We start from the raw sequence: 16304 nt of genomic DNA, 5'->3' as shown, positions 1-16304 counted from the left end.
TCTCTAGTATAAAATATGCTCTAAACTTAGAAATTTTATTGAGCATTGTGAAAGTTAATGATATTAGCTTAAAATAAAGACTCTGCTGCATGGCAGGAAGGCCGTGCGGAGCCCAGCACGGCAGCCTTAGAGCAGCCGTGACCCAGGCAGCAGCGCTCAGCTGGGAGGCCTGGGGGGGCTCTAAGAGGGAGGGGGTTGGCACTGAGGGGCTCTGGGGGCAAAGCTAATACTGGAAGGCTCTGGGTGTAAGGCTAGTACTAGGGAGCTCTAAGAGGTGGGGTTGTTAAGAGGCAGGGGGCTGACGCTGGGGGGGCTCCAGGGCATCTGGGGTGGGGAATCTAGGAGTGAGACTAGTAGTGGGAGGGCTCTGGGGGCTGGGCTGACACGATGGCTCTGGGGATGGGACTAATATTGGGGATGGGGGCTGGCACTGAGAAGGTCTATGGAGGGGTTGGGTGCAGTGGGGCTCTGGAAACAGGAGGCTGGCACTGTGGGGTCTGGTGGTGTGGGGCTCTAAGGAGCAAGGGGATTGCACTGAGGTGTTTGGGATGGGGAGCTGGTACTGGAGAGTTCTGAGGGTGGGAGGTTGGCCCTGGGGGGTCGGGTGCAGGAGACTCTAGGAGCAGTGGCTGGTGCTGAGGGGTAGGAGAGCTCTTGAGGTTAGGGCTGGCACGGGGGTGCCCTGGGAACCAGGGCTTTTGTTAGACTGATAACATTTTATTTGCATATTCATGGTTTGCATAATGAACATGCAAATAAATTGTTACTGGCCAGCCAAAAGTTTGTGAATGGGTTTGCCGGCCCCTGGTATAAAAAAAAGGTTGGGAACTACTGATCTAGACAACTGTTGAAATGAAATTGTGTACAGGCAGTCCCCGGGTTACGTACAAGATAGGGACTGTAGGTTTGTTCTTAAGTTGAATCTGTATGTAAGTCGGAACTGGCATCCAGATTCAGCCGCTGCTGAAACTGATCAGTTTCAACAGCGGCTGAATCTGGACGCCAGTTCTGACTTACATACAGATTCAACTTAAGAACCCCAGGCATCCCCAAGTCAGCTGCTGCTGAAACTGATCAGCGGCTGATTCCAGGAAGCCCGGGGCAGGGGCTTCCTGTAGTCAGCCACTGGTCAGTTTCAGCAGCGGCTGACTTGGGGACGCCTGGGGCAGAGCAGCCGGGGTGCTGCTGGGTTGGTCCAGTAGTGCCACCGCTGGACCAACCCAGCAGCACCCAAGCTGCTCTGCCCCAGGCGTCCTGATTCAGCCGCTGCTGAATCTGACCAGCAGTGGCTGAATCAGGACGCCTGGGGCAGAACAGCTGGGGTGCTGCCCGGTTGGTCCAGTAGCGCCCAGAGCGGCGCTACGGGACCAACTGGCAGCGCCCCAGCTGCTGTACCACAGGTGTCCGGAGCAAAGCCACGGAGCACGGGGGCAGCGGGACAGCCCAGACGCGCCGTGGCTGTCCTGCTGCCCTCGGGTTCCGTGGCTTTGCTCTGCTTTGCTCCCCGTCCCCCTGGTCTGCAGACCAGGGGGACGGGGAGCAAAGCGGCGGAACACGCGGGCAGCAGACAGCCCAGACGCGTCTGGGCTGTCCGCTGGCCGGGCGCTCCGCGGCTTGGCTCTGCCTTGCCTCCCCCTCCCCCCCCGTCCCCCTGGTCTGCAGACCAGGGGGACGGGGGGGGGGGCAAAGCAGAGCCAAGCCTCGGAGCGTGTGGGCAGCGGACAGCCCTGTCCGCTGCCCACGTGTTCCGCCGCTTTGCTTCCTCTCCCTGGTCTGCTGGAGACCAGGGAGAGGAACGCCCCATTCGTAACTGCGGATCCGACATAAGTCGGATCCGCGTAACTCGGGGACTGCCTGTATAGCAATTCTGAATCAAAACATTGGCATCTCTTGACCCACACAGAAAATAGATGAACTGTCTGCATAAATTATTGCCTGTTAGAGAAACACTGACCAATATGTCTTTTACCTATCCTTACAAGACACAGACAGAGGAGCTTTATTAGTTCATTTACTCCAGTCTTCTGTCAGGGCAGACTTATTCCCTATATTAAATTCTCTAATGCTTTGTCCAGCTTAAGTGCTCAGACATCCTCCATTTCCCTAAGAAGAATAATTCCACTTCTTGCTGTTTGAATTCAGTCTACATATTTTTTCAACTTCGACTCTGTTTATACTATAGCTGGGATCGATGTTCTGCAATGGATCCACCAGTGATCGATGTAGTGGGTCTAATGAAGACTCGCCATATCGACCATAGATTGCTCTCCAGTTGACACTGCACTCTCCCAATGAGAAAAGAAAAATGGGTCAATGGGAGAGTGTCTCCCATCAAGGTACAGACCCCACATTAATTCAATGTAAGCTATGTCTGCTCCAGCCACATTATTCATGTACTCTTTACTGTTGTGCTACTACACAATTTCTCCTCTGAATTTTAGAATGTCAATACTAAAGCAATTATCTCCTCTACATCCCCAGTGTCTATTCATGCTCTACATATTCTCCATCTATAAAGAAAGTCATTATAGCCCATTTTTCTGTGAATTTCCTCCAACTGGTGACAGTCTTTCTGATAATGAGGGCGGGAGGGCAGAAATTTATGTAATATCATAGGAACAGCAAGAATCAAATAGTCCCTATCAGCAGAGTCACAGATTCCTGGCCATCTTCTTAATTAGGATTTCTTATCGCTACATATGCAAAGCAGCAGTGATTCTTTTCCATTCCAGTCAATATTTGCTGTTCCCTATCACTCCCCTTTTCACAAAAATAAATGGCCAAGTATCTCCCTCTCATTGATACAAACCATACTCTATTTAACACTCACAAGAAAGGTTCTATGCTTGAACAAGTAACTACTTCAGCCTGGTATAAATGTAGGAAAAATTTGATATTGCTGGGGGGGGAACAAAAATCAATTATTATAATAAAAAAAATGTTTACTTGTGTGACAGGGCCCTGCAACCTTGCACTAAAGCCCCCGCGGCAAGTGCCCTATTCGGGTGGCGGGGAAGCGTGCACCGGCATTGTGCCGGGTGTTCCCGCACCGCAGACCAGCTGGCAGCCTCAGGCGCGGCAGCTGCAGCACGGATGCTGTGGGAGGGGCAGAGCTAGACGGTGACGTCAGGATGACGTCCCCCTCCGGCGCTGGGCACACTGGGAGTTTTAAACGCCACCCCGGGCTGTGTGGAGGAGGGGGGGATGAGGCGGGGAGACAAACGGCTGAGATTGGAGCCTTTGACCCCGGAGGATGGGTGAGGGCAAGCACCAGCGGCCGCGGAAGGCAGGACATCGCGGATACCCGTGGAGCAACGGGGTCCAGAAGGTCGTCCGGAGCGACGAGCGGCTGGCCCATGGAGAGCCGGGTAAGCCAGCAGCAGGGGAGGGGAGACGGAACGGAGAGGAAGTAGCCCAGGGCGGGGTCATATAAGAACCCCACAGATTGGCAGGACACCCCTGTCAGCCGGACCCGGACCAAAACCAGTCCATGTCCTTTAGGGCCCTGGGCTGGGGCCCAGAAGTGAGGGTCGGCCTGGGCCCCTCTCTCCCCTTCTCGCCCTCCCAGAGCAGCTAAGGGGCGTTTTAGACATGTGCCGCCGGGAACTGGCAAGAAAAGCACGTCATAGAGGGCGACAATAAAGGCGCGGAACAAGGGGGCACCAGACTGTTCTGCCCGCGCTCGGACGTCCCAAACTATCCCCGGAAGGGGTAAAGCCCAGGCTGTGTGGGCACTGTCGGAGGACAGTGACCCGAATAGAATAGCGCCACCGCCGTCAGAGCCAATTCCCCAAAATCGACAATGGGCGATGCTGTAGGGGGAGTCGGAATCTCTACAACCTGTCACAAAAAACTGCTCTTCTCATGGAGCATAATTTTGCAGAGTTAATCTATGGTGTAATTTTTGGGCAACATTTCAAATGTTCCAATTGAGAAGCATATCCAAACATGAACAGAACAGGTATTTTGACAATTAATATTTATCTACTTATAGGAAACACAAACAATTTTCAAAAATGGAAAAATTCCAGTGCAAGTCACTGGAACAAGAGTAAAAGTCATCTTGAAGTTTCCATACTGAATTATTTTTTACTTGTGACCATCAAATAATAAAATGCTAATCCATACTCTACATGTTTTTGCTATACAATTATCAACGATTCTCCAATATAGTGGACCTTAGTAGGAATTCAATTTCCTTCTAATACAAAACTAAGCTCCGATTGTAAAACAGCTTAGAGAACATACCTGAATTTTAAAATATGGAATTTAATTTCAAGGGACATCAATGGTGGTTAGTTCCAGCAGCAGTATTAGGGTATGTCTAGACTACATGCCTCTGTCGGCAGAGGCATGTAAAATAGGCTACCCAGCATAGTCAATGAAGTGGGGTTTTAAATATCTACGGCGTCATTAAAATAAAAATGGCCGCCACGCTGTGCTGGCTCAGCTGATTGTTGGCACAGCCCGCGAGTCAAGACGCGGATTGGTCGACAAGGGAAGCCTTTGTTGATCGCTCCTGTAAACCTCATTTTACGAGGCATAAGGGAGCGGTTGACAAAGGCTTCCCCTGTCAACCGATTCATGTCTTGACTCGCGCGCTGTGCCGACGATCAGCTGAGCTGGCGCAGAGGCCATTTTTATTTTAATGAAGCCAGGGATATTTAAATCCCCGCTTCATTGACTATGTCAGGTAGCCTATTTTACATGCCTCTGTTGGCAAAGGCATGTAGTCTAGACATACCCTTAGATTGCAGTTACTTTATTGCTATTATATGAAACGATGAATGCAAAGTTAATCTTAGAATAAGTAAAAGCCAATAACTGGTTTACAATCTTTTGTTAAATGCAACAAGAATCTATGACCTCAAGAAGATATGACTAAAGACAGCCATGTGATTTTTGCACTTGAATTCATGACCATGATGGAGCGATTTCAGAATAGTTCTGAAAATAAAATCCAAAATATAATTTTAACTTCACATTTAGCTGAACAGTGACAGCTTAACTTCAGTCAATTTATCATAGTTCAGTCAATCCTGATGTTCACCAAAATAAAATTCAAAATAAAATGTGATCAGAAATTTGATTAGTTAGCCATCAGCCCACTTTTTAATTATTTGACTGTAACAAACAAGTATGACATTTCTGTCCTTTGAGTCAGCAATTTACTTTTCTGCCTCCTGAAGTGTCAATGCAAGTCATTACTTAAGCAAGGGAGGAGAAGAAAATAGTGAAGTCACCTTGCAATAGTATGAAAAAATATTTTGGGTGCCATCCTATGAGGTGCCAGAAACCTTCAACTTCCATTGAAGCTATCCCTAGCAAAATGATTGCAAAGAAAGGCAATGGGAAAGGGGAGGGCACCACTCCTTGCAGAAGAATCACTGATGAACAGTCACATTATTTAGTGCACAATTGGCCTTATAAGAAATTACAATTACAAGTTATTACATAGACATTTATTTCAGGTATGCAGTTTACACGCATATTATTGAGCAAAACTGAATTGCAAATATACAAATACCATAACAAGCATTATCAAATAACATAACTGGCACTAGTGTTATAAGCATATTAATGAAACTGGTGGGGATAAGTCATGGAAGAGAACTGCAGCCCATGGCATTTTTCTTTTTACCATACCAAACTTCTGGTAGCACCATAATGCAATACTTACAAGGAACACAAGACAGAACATTGTTAACTGTTATTCTGGTAGCCACATTTTTTTCAGTTTAATGAATTATGCAGCAAAAATTTTAATAGTGCAGGCGCTTTTGCCAACTTCAGCTTGTGTTTATTGTATATCTTCCATAAGCAAAAGGAAAAGGAAAAGCCAGCCAGATTTGGAACCTCTCCTTTGTACTTGTGCAAGCTCTGCACTGTGCTTTAATTCTGTGACAGAAGATGTTCATGTGTTTTGCAAACAGATGTCATGTAAATGTTATCCACTAAAGCCTGAGTGAGTCTTTGGTAGGCTAATACTTAATTATTATTATACACATTATCTACCACAGTCATTTTATTTTCTATAAAGTTTTCCTTTATAGTCCAAGGTGGCCCAAGAGGACATTCTGGAAAACATTACAGTAAAATCCTCAAACGACCAGGCACTTACAACCTAGTCTATTCCAAAGGCACCAAGAATCAAAGGGGCACTGTTCTTCCACAAATGAAAGATGACTGTATCTCTTTCTCTGCAATGTTTGTAAATCAATGGATTCTTATTTTACAGTTTTTATATAGTATATAGTAGCTGTATCTGTTGCCATCTGATGCATATATAATTTAATTACCTCGATTGTTCCTCATAAGGAAATGTCACCTTTCTGCCACATAGTAAGTACCGATTTTCTTTATGTCAGAATTATGCAAAATGCCATAACCTTGCTCAAGGTGTACAAGTATACAAGCATTCCTGAAACAGGCTGCATCCAGCTCTGAATATGCGATTCATTCTAAATGCAAACATTTGAAATTTGTGTCCAGTTATGAGGCAAAATGGTCAGAAAAATATTTATTACTGACAAGTATTTATTACCGCTAAGGTCTCTGCGACATTCTCGTTTCCCCTAACTAGTGTTCACCCTAAAACGGTCTCATTAAGTTACTACTGCTGACCTAAAACCCACTTATCCCAAGCCCCACATTTTTCAAGTGAACAGTATAGGACATATTATTCAATTTAGCATTTAACATATTATAATTGAGCCAATTTTTTATCTGACTACACAAGTATATACTTTCAAGCAAAGTTGTGGCAACAATACAAAACATGAACTTATTGTCCTGTTGTAATGCACTTGTTAAAGCCTTCATATACTTCATACAGGTCTGTAACAAAGATCCACATGAAGCATTCTGCCTTACTAGACAGGCATATATAAAATGTAATTGCATCAAAACCTTGCTTCTGCTGGCCACTAGAAACTTATAGTAGTCACATGTAGTTCAACCAGCTTTCAGACAGGGTTCTTTAGTGGTAAATATTTTTGCAGCACTTGTAGGTCTAAATTTCAGTCTGAAGTGCAGTGTTTAATTCCACAGCATGGTTATTATTTGTTTCTTTCAGTGTTTCACCAAGACCTACACCTACATCAGTTGAAGTTCCATTATTAACACATTCTTCAGTAATGTAACTCAGCTGTGGAACTTCCGTGCTTGGGGCAGGGGGAGCAAGCACAGGAATTCCACTCTGGTGTGGAGAGTTTTCCAAACGGTCATTCTCTACCTCAGGGAGAACACTAACTGTAGTAAAGCGAGTATGGTAATCATTGGAACCGTGGCTACATGAGGTTTTCATACTTTCCATATCAGAGCAACTAAACTCAGAAAAATGACTTGAGTGGGAATCTGCTACAGATGGGATACTGTCACTTAGAGAGGGAGAGTCAAATTCACTGGAGTTTGTGCTTTGTTGCTCCAACAACTGAGCATCCATGTCCTCTCTGGTCTCATTTATCTTCATGCTACTCTTTTTTCTCAGTTTACCTTTACATTTTTTTCCTGCTGTTGTTTCTTTGGACCACTTGGTGGCACTAGATTTACTCTCTGGCAAGCAGGAAGACGAACAACCAGCATTACTGCGACCTGGAGCACTGCCATCATCAACACTACTGCTTCCACTGTTGTGTCTGAATTTAGCAGGCTTCGATTCAATATCCACTTGCACCTCCATACTGTTGCCTTCCCTAAAACATGAAATAAATGGTTAGGTTAAGTCTCCATCTTTAAGACAACTTAAAAAAAAATCATCAAAGCAAAACATGCTCAAGATTCTATGTGCATGACATGACAAGAATGTTAAACTTGAATATTCAAGGTTTTTTTTAAAAGGAATAATTTTATACATTTTAAAGGGTTTTCTTAAAAAATCAAAATTAATTAAAACCAAATAAAATCTGAGCTCTAACTATTTATTATGCTATCATGACAGTATTCCCATGGGAACACAGGGTCACCCAATTGTTTATCATTAGCCTGGCAGCATGTAACACCTCATAAGATACATATTTATGTGTAATCCTAGAGGTAAATCTTGTAGATGAAATCCTCTATGAAGGTAAGTCATTTGGCCTAATATACTGGTAATATCTCATATCAACTAGACGCATTAGTCTTCTCTGTTCTCATCATATGGTTCTTACCTGTCCAATGGGATGTAGGAATTCAGAATAGATCCTGCCATTGCTTTGGTGCTAGCATTATCACTAACTGTTCCCAAACTAACTGTGCCAGATTCTCCACTCAGACTGTATCGTTCTTTCTGAACATCTGCTTGAACTTCCAGCCTTGGAGAGAGTAAAACAAATACAAGAACATTTCAGAAGCTACCTTTATAATATTATTGCCACAGCTGAAGTTCCTGGGTTAAGTGTCAGTGTCATCTTGTATCATCCCTCACCATGTTTTATCAAGAACAGCTGACAAGTATCTCCCCAGCACTGCAAGACACTTCTTTTCTTTACTGAAATGGACACTTTTCTTTTGCTCCATCAGTCACAAATGCTGTCTTGTCAATTCTGAAAAATGAAACTCACTGCAAACTAAAAATGAACCTCCAACCAAAAGAATATGGTGCAGGCCAAGGAGGAAAACTGATCATTATGAGAGTTTTCCAGACTAAGGTATGGTCCTATTGCAGACACTTCTACTGTATAGTAACCAAGAGATTATTACCACAATTTAAAAAGTTCAAAGAACTTTTTTACCTTCCAAGATCTAAGTTCAAGCCATTACATTTTCCATGTTCCTCCTAGGGTTACCAAGTAGCTTCAGAAAAAATACACTTGATCCGGGGACGTGGGGGGGAGGGACTGGCTGGGAGGGGAGTGGAGATGGGAAGCAGGGCTGACAGGGGTGGGAGCAGCAGGGAGAGATCGGGGGGGGGGGGGGAGAAGCAGGGCTGGTTGCAGGGGAGGTGGTTGGGCAGTGAGAAGCAGGGCTGGGAGGGGGGAGGGGGCAGCGGGGCTGGCTGGGGGATATCGGGGGGGTTGGGGAGAGCGAGACTGGCCAGGGGAGATCGGAAGGAGGAGAACCAGCCAGCAGGAAGCAGGGCTTGCCAGGAGGGTTTCAGGGGGAGCAGGGCTGACCCGGGGGGGGGGGGGGGGGGGGGAAGAAATCGTCCAGCGGGGAGCGGAACTGACCCGGGCACATGCAGATCCCAGGGCGCTGCCTGTCGCACGGTCCCGCCGAAGCACGAGCCAGTCCAGCTACTGCTCCACAACATGCCTGAACAGCACTCAGGAGCACGGACAGGGCTTCTCTTCCTCCCCAAGGCATCACTCCTACGTCACAGGCAATCAGAGGCTCCCAGTACCAATCGTGCCCCGCCTCCCAGTCACTCCCCCCATCCACGCTAGGCTTCCATTGGGTCTCCAGCTGGAAAACCAGAAAATACCAGACATTGCATATGTCCGGTATTTTCTGAATTTTTTTTTACTGGACAGAGGGCCCAAAAACCGGACTGTCCAGTTGAATACCGGACACCTGGCAACCCTAGTTCCTCCTGCAACAGTAGAAGATACTGCTCATCAAGGAATGCAGGCCCAGGAGCTGCATTCCTTGTTCTGTTTTCTGCAGTAGCGATGCTTTATATGAATCAGAGGAGAATTATAGAAACCAGACCAGCCACATTCAGTTGTGAGCAAAGTATGTACAGAAAAATTAGGTTAATACACATTTGTGTTTATTTCAGTTTAATTATTGTCTACTCATATAGTCTGACTATGGACTGGCAGCAAAGGTTTGGTGATTTTCTGTTTAAAAAGCACTTTCGTTTGCTGTAAAGGAGAAGATTTCTATCCTGTCCATACCAATTCAACATATCCTGGATTTCTGAATTGGTTAAATAAAGAAAGAAAAAAACAGGGTTAAAGAAACAAGTTGAGCTCCCCCTTCACTGCTGGACTTTGACACTTCTCAAGAGATGTTCCACCTTCTCTGGGGTGGAGAATAGAACATGGCCAACAAAGCAGCTAAGTGGTTCAGACTGCTCAGAAGTGATTCCTCTGGAGCAGGCTGGGGCAAAATACGGCCCACAGGCCGCATTCGGCCCACCAAGCCACCAGATCCGGGACGCGGATGCAGTGGGGAGCCCTAGGCAGGCTCCCTACTTGCTTCGCCCCACCCGCACACCTCTCAGAAAAGCAGCTACTGGATCATTTCTCTTTCAAAACTGTAAGCATGCAAAGGGGAAGTGGGATGCTTCAGGCGCTGTCCCCGGATCCCAGCACAATCCCATTGCCTGGTTTCTAGCCAGAAACCAGCCAATGGAAGCTACCTGTTTAAACAACAGGCAGCACACGAAGCACTACGTCCCCTCCCCTGCCCAGCTTGTAGTTATTCAAACAACTCTGTATCCTGTGTGGGGGTGGGGCAGGCTCCTGCCTGAGAAATGTGCTGGGCTGCTGACCAGGAGTCACCCAGGTAAGTCTCCTGGCCAGAGCCTGCCTCTGGCACCCCAGTCCCTCCCTTTCCCAACTTTCTGCTCCCCCACTCCACATAACTCAAACCCTCTGCCACCCTCCTGAGCCCGTATCTCCCCCCAGATCATGCACCCCAAACCCCTGCACCTCAGTCCAATGCCCCATGTCACAACTGCCTCCTTCACCCAAACTCCCTCCCAGACCCACACTTCCTCCTGCACCCCAATCCCTTACCCCAAGCTCCTTCCTGCACCCAACCTGCATCCCAGACCCCGCACCTCTTCCAGTCATATCATGCTCCCCTCCCCCAACCATTAAAAATTATAGCCCACCCCTGCTCTGGAGATCAGTTAAGCAGTGACATTATGAGTCCCAAAAGAAGTTTCCAGAGTCTTTCTTGGAAAATTTAAGGTAATTGTGATGTGAGGCCATAATGGTAACAATATCTGGGATCTGGTATGAAGGTGAAGCAGCCAATTATTATATAATAGCACCATGCTGTTACCAGTAAAAGAAAATGGTTTGTGTTGTTATACAGACATATGAAGATTAGTTGATGGTAGAGTGAGTGGGTACTATAATACTGTTAACACTTTGTATTTTGGACAATTATAATACTTATAAATGGCAAAGTCCTGATCCTACATATGTGGTGTCTGGGATTCTTTCTTTTGACTTTGGTGGGCATACACAAGACTCATAATGAGTCATAATTACATCAAATGATAAGAATTTATTTTATAACCTGGGTTACAAATAACTAAATAGCCAGAAGATACTACTGCATCTTACATTGCTTCAGCATATGGAATTTATCCTCCTCTGGGAGGCACACATTTCAGAATTGACTTGTGATTTCAGAAGCCAAGAGGGTAATCTATATAAGACAGCAGTACAGCTACAATTGCCATTTCCACGTTCAGCCCCATCAGAAAAATCCTCTCAACCACACCTTTTTATTCACATACAAAAACTAGTTTGATTTAAAATGAGGTGTTGGTATAATTTACTCCCTACATTATGCAGGTTTTCTGCCTTTTAAAAACAGTTAATTCTGAAGAGTACTTGTCAGACATGTTCAGTATTTATGTTCATTAATACTCTTGTTAAGCAGTGATGGCTTTCAGTACAGATTGCAGCATGGATATTAGTCAAATCCCTCTGATTTCAGTGTGACTTTGCACACTAACATTTAACTGTTTAAGTGAACGAAGTGTTATGCAAAATATTCTTGCCATATATAATATTGGTAAACTAAACTGTATCACTGTGCTTGTTATTTATTATTGCCTTGTGCCCAAAGGTGTGCTAGATACTTCACAAAAAGCAGACACAGTCCCTGGACCCCAGAACACTTACTATCTACATTTCAGGTGGGACATAATGAGGTGAGGACAAATATAACTGTGCAGTTACTCAGTTTAGGCATGTGCACACTAGTCTTATTCTTTTAAAAATTACAATGTGAAAGTGCTGACGAGATAATTAAAATGCTCATTATAAAACTAGACAGATGCTGGTAAGTTTTTCATTGGGTATTTTAAATGTGGGTTAGTGTCAACAATTATAGCAACTTGACTAACCTGTCAAGCAACACACTTATTAAAGATATTAAAAATTGAGACATCATGGATACAGGTAAATTATGGGAAACGATCATTAATTTACTTTACTCTAGCTTACTTTAAATCTGAACTGATCTAAATACTAAGAATAATAGTTACTCCTCCATATATACCAGGAGTAGGCAAATGTTTTGGCCCGAGAGGTACATCAGAGTTCAGAAATGGTATGGAAGGGCCAGGCAGGGAAAACTATGGAAGGCTGAGCCTTGCCAAACAGCAGGGTGTGGCCCATCCCCAACCCCCTGCTCCCCCACTCCTTATCTGATCCCCTCTGCTCCCTACCTGACTTCTCCCCAGGGATTCCCTGACCCCTATTCAATCCCCACCCCACCTTGCTCCTTGCATCCTGGAGAACAGGGGAAGGGTGGCACTACAGCTGTGCCATGTGGCAAGAGCTCACATCTGCACTGCCTGGAGCATCAGGGCTGCGCTGCCCAACACTGGGGGGAGGGGCCAGGGCCAGCCTCCCTGGGCAGGAGGTTGGTGGCTGGACAGAAGGCTCTGGTGGAACAGATGTGGCTCGTGGGTTGTAATTTGCTCCTGATATGCACCTTCCTCACATTTAAAGTTAGGTACCAGAAGAACAGAAAGTGTGGTTCTTACCTGTTGAAACAGCTGACCATTGCACTCCCGGACAGACTCCCTGTTATACTTGCTCCAGCTAGTGCCATAGTGCTTGCAGTTTCACTTAAGTTGTCCCGAATGGCTCCTATTCTATCCATGTGGCTGCCACTTGCACTCAGGCTCCCAGTCAGTCCTCCCACACTTCCTTCTCCTATACTAGGATTATTACGTGCCTCTGCGACTGAAGTGGTATCTAGATAAAAATGTAACAGGCTTGAAAGTCAAGGGAAATAAAAAGTTTTAACTCGTCTTAAATGTGGATCAGAAAACTGCTTCTGGAATAACACAGAGTGCCAGAGAAAGAATCCAGACAAGTTTGTGAAAACATATGCTATGCACCATGGGAAGATTACAATACGAAACGAAACAGGCTTTGGGTTGGAATTGCCAGAGGGTACAGCCATACATTTTTTTGGTAAGTTGCTGAAAGGCTTTAAAATACTTGAGTCTACACAGGAATGGTAACCTGCCTTAACTGTAGCAACCTGCCACCAGGGGGGGGTCTCACTCTGATTAAAAAAAGAGTAATAAAATTCCAAAAAGCAGCAGAACATCTGACAGGATTTGGCTTTGACTATTAGGTTATGTCCACACTACAGACCTTACAGGGGCACGGCTATACTGCTAATGCTGTGTCACTGTAAAGTCTCTCATGTAACTGCTCTTTGCTGGCATAATTAAACTAGCCCCAGTGAGGAGCGGCATTAGCTCTGTCGGTACTAGCTGTTCGAAAAGAAACACAAGCATTTCATAGAATCATAGAACACTGGAACTGGAAGCGACCTTAAGAGGTCAAACTCCAGTCCCCTACCCTCATGGCAGGACAAGCACCATCTACATCAGGGGTGGGCAATAACTGTCGAAGGGGGGGGCTACTTCACAAATTTTTAAAGTGGTCCTGGAAGGGGCAAGGCCTCAGGCAGAAGGGGTGGGACAAGGACACTTCCCATGCTCCCCCATCCACAGAGCCTGATTGGCCTGAGGGTGGGGGAGTGCGGGAAGTCTTTGCCTCACCCCGCACCAGAGAGAAACACCAGCTGTTCTGAACAGCTGGCAGTTGCCTCTAGGCGCTGCACGCCTGAGGCAGCACCAGGAGACTTTGTGTGCTCTCCCCACCCCCAGGCCAATTAGGGCCTACAGGGAGGGCAGCACATGAAGTCTTTACTCCTTGCACTGAAAGGGGCACATGGCGCTTAGAGTGAACCACCAGCTGTTCAGAACAGCTGGTGGTTCACTGTAGGAGCTGTGCCCCTGACTGGGGGAGGAGACTTTGTACATTCCCCCAATCCCCAGGCCGTGATTGGTCTGGGGCAGGGGTGCAGCAGGGCAGCTGTGGGTCGGATCAACCAGCTTGGCGGGCCGGATCTGGCCCATGAAGGCTCTCTTGCCCACACTGATCTACATCATTCTTGACAGATGTCTATTTAACCTGCTCTTAAATACCTCCACGATGGAGACTCCAAAACCTCCCAAGGCAATTCCAGTGTTTAACCACCCTGACAAACAGGAAGTTTTTCCTAATGTCCAACCTAAACCTCCCCTGCTGTAATTTAAGTCCATTGGTTCTTGTCCTATCAACAACTTTCCCCCATCCTCCTTATAAGACCCTTTTAGGTACTTAGGTATTAGTTCTCTCTCATTAGGTCTAAATAAGCTATGGACTTGGACACTGCAAATGACCCATTTGCTGCTGCAGTGCTCCTATGAATATAAAGAGGCTTCATGCAAGTGTCCACTCACACAGATCAAGGATCAGGGCTCAAGAAATTAAAATATGCTTATTTTGACTAAAACTTTCACTGTTAAATTATTTCTACGGGCGTGGCTGTTACAAAGGGAATGGTAATGCAGTAGAATGCTTTTCATCACTAAGGCTTTGTTTACACTAGCAAGTTTTGTCCAAGAAGAGTGCCTTTTGGGAAAGAAAACTTCGTGACCATTCACACTTCAACGCAACTTTTGTCAGGAAACATGGCTATTTTCATCAACAGAGAACTTCTCCATCTCTTTTCCCCTCCCTTTGTGATTGACAAGCATGCACTGTAGATACCTCAAGGCATTTTGTTGTCAATTCTGGCCGGCAGGAAGTGGCCCACAATTCCCAATCAGCAGCTCTGGTCAGCAGTTGCAACTCCACTGCCCTGCAGCCAAGTGACCAGCTACCTGCTCCTCTCCCTTGCAAGCTCCACAAAATTTAAATCCCGTTTCCTACTGGCTGGCTTTTCTGTGTGAGTTTATTGGAGATGATAGTGACAATCTGGTTTCATCCACATGATCACCGCGGCATTTGATGCAATCAGTGAGGTAGGTACACCACCCAGGGCCGACCTTGCAAATCGTGGTGCCCTATGCAGCCTAAGCACTCAGACTCCTCTCCTACCCTACAGGCTGGCTCAGTGTGCAATGGTCTCATGATATCTTCCTAGGTGCCCATGCAGTGCAGAGTGAAGATTAAAGAACTCAGACAAACATAAGGTCTGTGAAGGGAACTGATGTTCTGGCACTTCTCTGAAGACCTGCCATTTCTATAAGGATCAGGACACTTTCCTGCATGGAGACCCCACCTCCACCCCATGGATACTTCAGAGGACATCAAGGCAGTAAACAGAGGACCTAACCCCAAGGAAGAAATCGTAGATGAAGATGTTGAGGCAGACAAGGATCAGAGGCTCTCCTTGGTGTCGCTGAGTGTCTTTGGCAGCCAGAAACTGGTGAGGGACATAGCCAGACTGAGCAACTGCTTACTGGCGGCAAAGAAAGAGCTCCAGTGTCCTAGGGTTTCAAGTGGGGCAACTATTACACTAAAACACTAAATTTACAGAAAAAAGAAAAAACTGAGTTCTCTTACCTACTGCTGCATTTGTTCCACCAACGTTTATATCATTTTCATCATCAAATTCTATCCTGACACCCTTTCCATTGCCAGCAGATACCCCACAGCCTCCACTGCGACAGAGGGAGATGGGAACAACTCCATACACATAAGCCAACATAATAGGCACGCCAATACCTACAAAGAAGGAGGAAAATCTTTATATTCAATATAATTATTTCCTTCAGCATCTTTTATAAGACTATCCCAGGTTTTGTAACTATATTATTTAATAATGCACATTTAAAATAAACCTATAGAAGAGAAAGAAAGGATTTGGTGCTCACGTGAGATTTGAGAATAGATGGCAAGTCACTAAAGTAGAGTGAAACAGGAAAGCTGTTCCAGGTAGCAAAAGAGGAAGGAATTAGAGCAGCATGAACCCATACACCCTATTATAGCCTCAGCAGTAAACACAAGGAGGATGCAGGGTACATGTGCACGTCAACAGGCACTGCTATGTAAACCTTCCAATTCTAGGGCATGCCGCACATGCACACCACCCATCTGGGATCAATCAAAGAAGGTTCTCCTACCAACAATGGAGAAAGGAGATTATTGAAAACTTTTCGGATATAAGAGCATGGAGCTATTTCAAATTAAACCCAGAAATGCCTACCAATGCCAATTTAAGGGCTCAGTCCTGGTCCTACTAAAGTCAGAGAGTCATTGCGTGGTTTATGAATCTCACTGTTTCCATATAAAATTATCTCAGTTTCCAAGTGAACTGATGGGCAAAAGCCAGTGAAAAGT

The 16304-nt window shown here is 45.7% G+C and overlaps 1 protein-coding gene across 4 annotated transcripts in view; it reads right to left on the bottom strand.

The window, feature by feature from the left end:
* RNF19A (ring finger protein 19A, RBR E3 ubiquitin protein ligase) overlaps window positions 1-16304 on the bottom strand; it is a 118940-nt gene that overhangs the window by 8919 nt on the left and 93717 nt on the right. For 3 of the 4 annotated variants that reach the window (XM_075920294.1, XM_075920296.1, XM_075920295.1), the window contains 4 exons: window positions 15528-15689; window positions 12659-12872; window positions 8151-8294; window positions 5448-7694 (listed from right to left, as the gene is read on the bottom strand). In XM_075920294.1, coding sequence (XP_075776409.1) covers window positions 7013-7694; window positions 8151-8294; window positions 12659-12872; window positions 15528-15689 — 1202 coding nt within the window. In that variant the 3' untranslated portion in view covers window positions 5448-7012. Of the gene's footprint in view, window positions 1-5447; window positions 7695-8150; window positions 8295-12658; window positions 12873-15527; window positions 15690-16304 lie in introns of those variants that run through there. The other variant, XM_075920297.1, reaches the window with a different exon arrangement.

This window comes from Pelodiscus sinensis, chromosome 2 (assembly GCF_049634645.1).
Source record: "Pelodiscus sinensis isolate JC-2024 chromosome 2, ASM4963464v1, whole genome shotgun sequence".
Taxonomy (NCBI): Eukaryota; Metazoa; Chordata; order Testudines; family Trionychidae; genus Pelodiscus; species Pelodiscus sinensis.
Note: the sequence above shows the minus strand (reverse complement) of the source record. Positions and strands in the feature narration are given on the sequence as shown.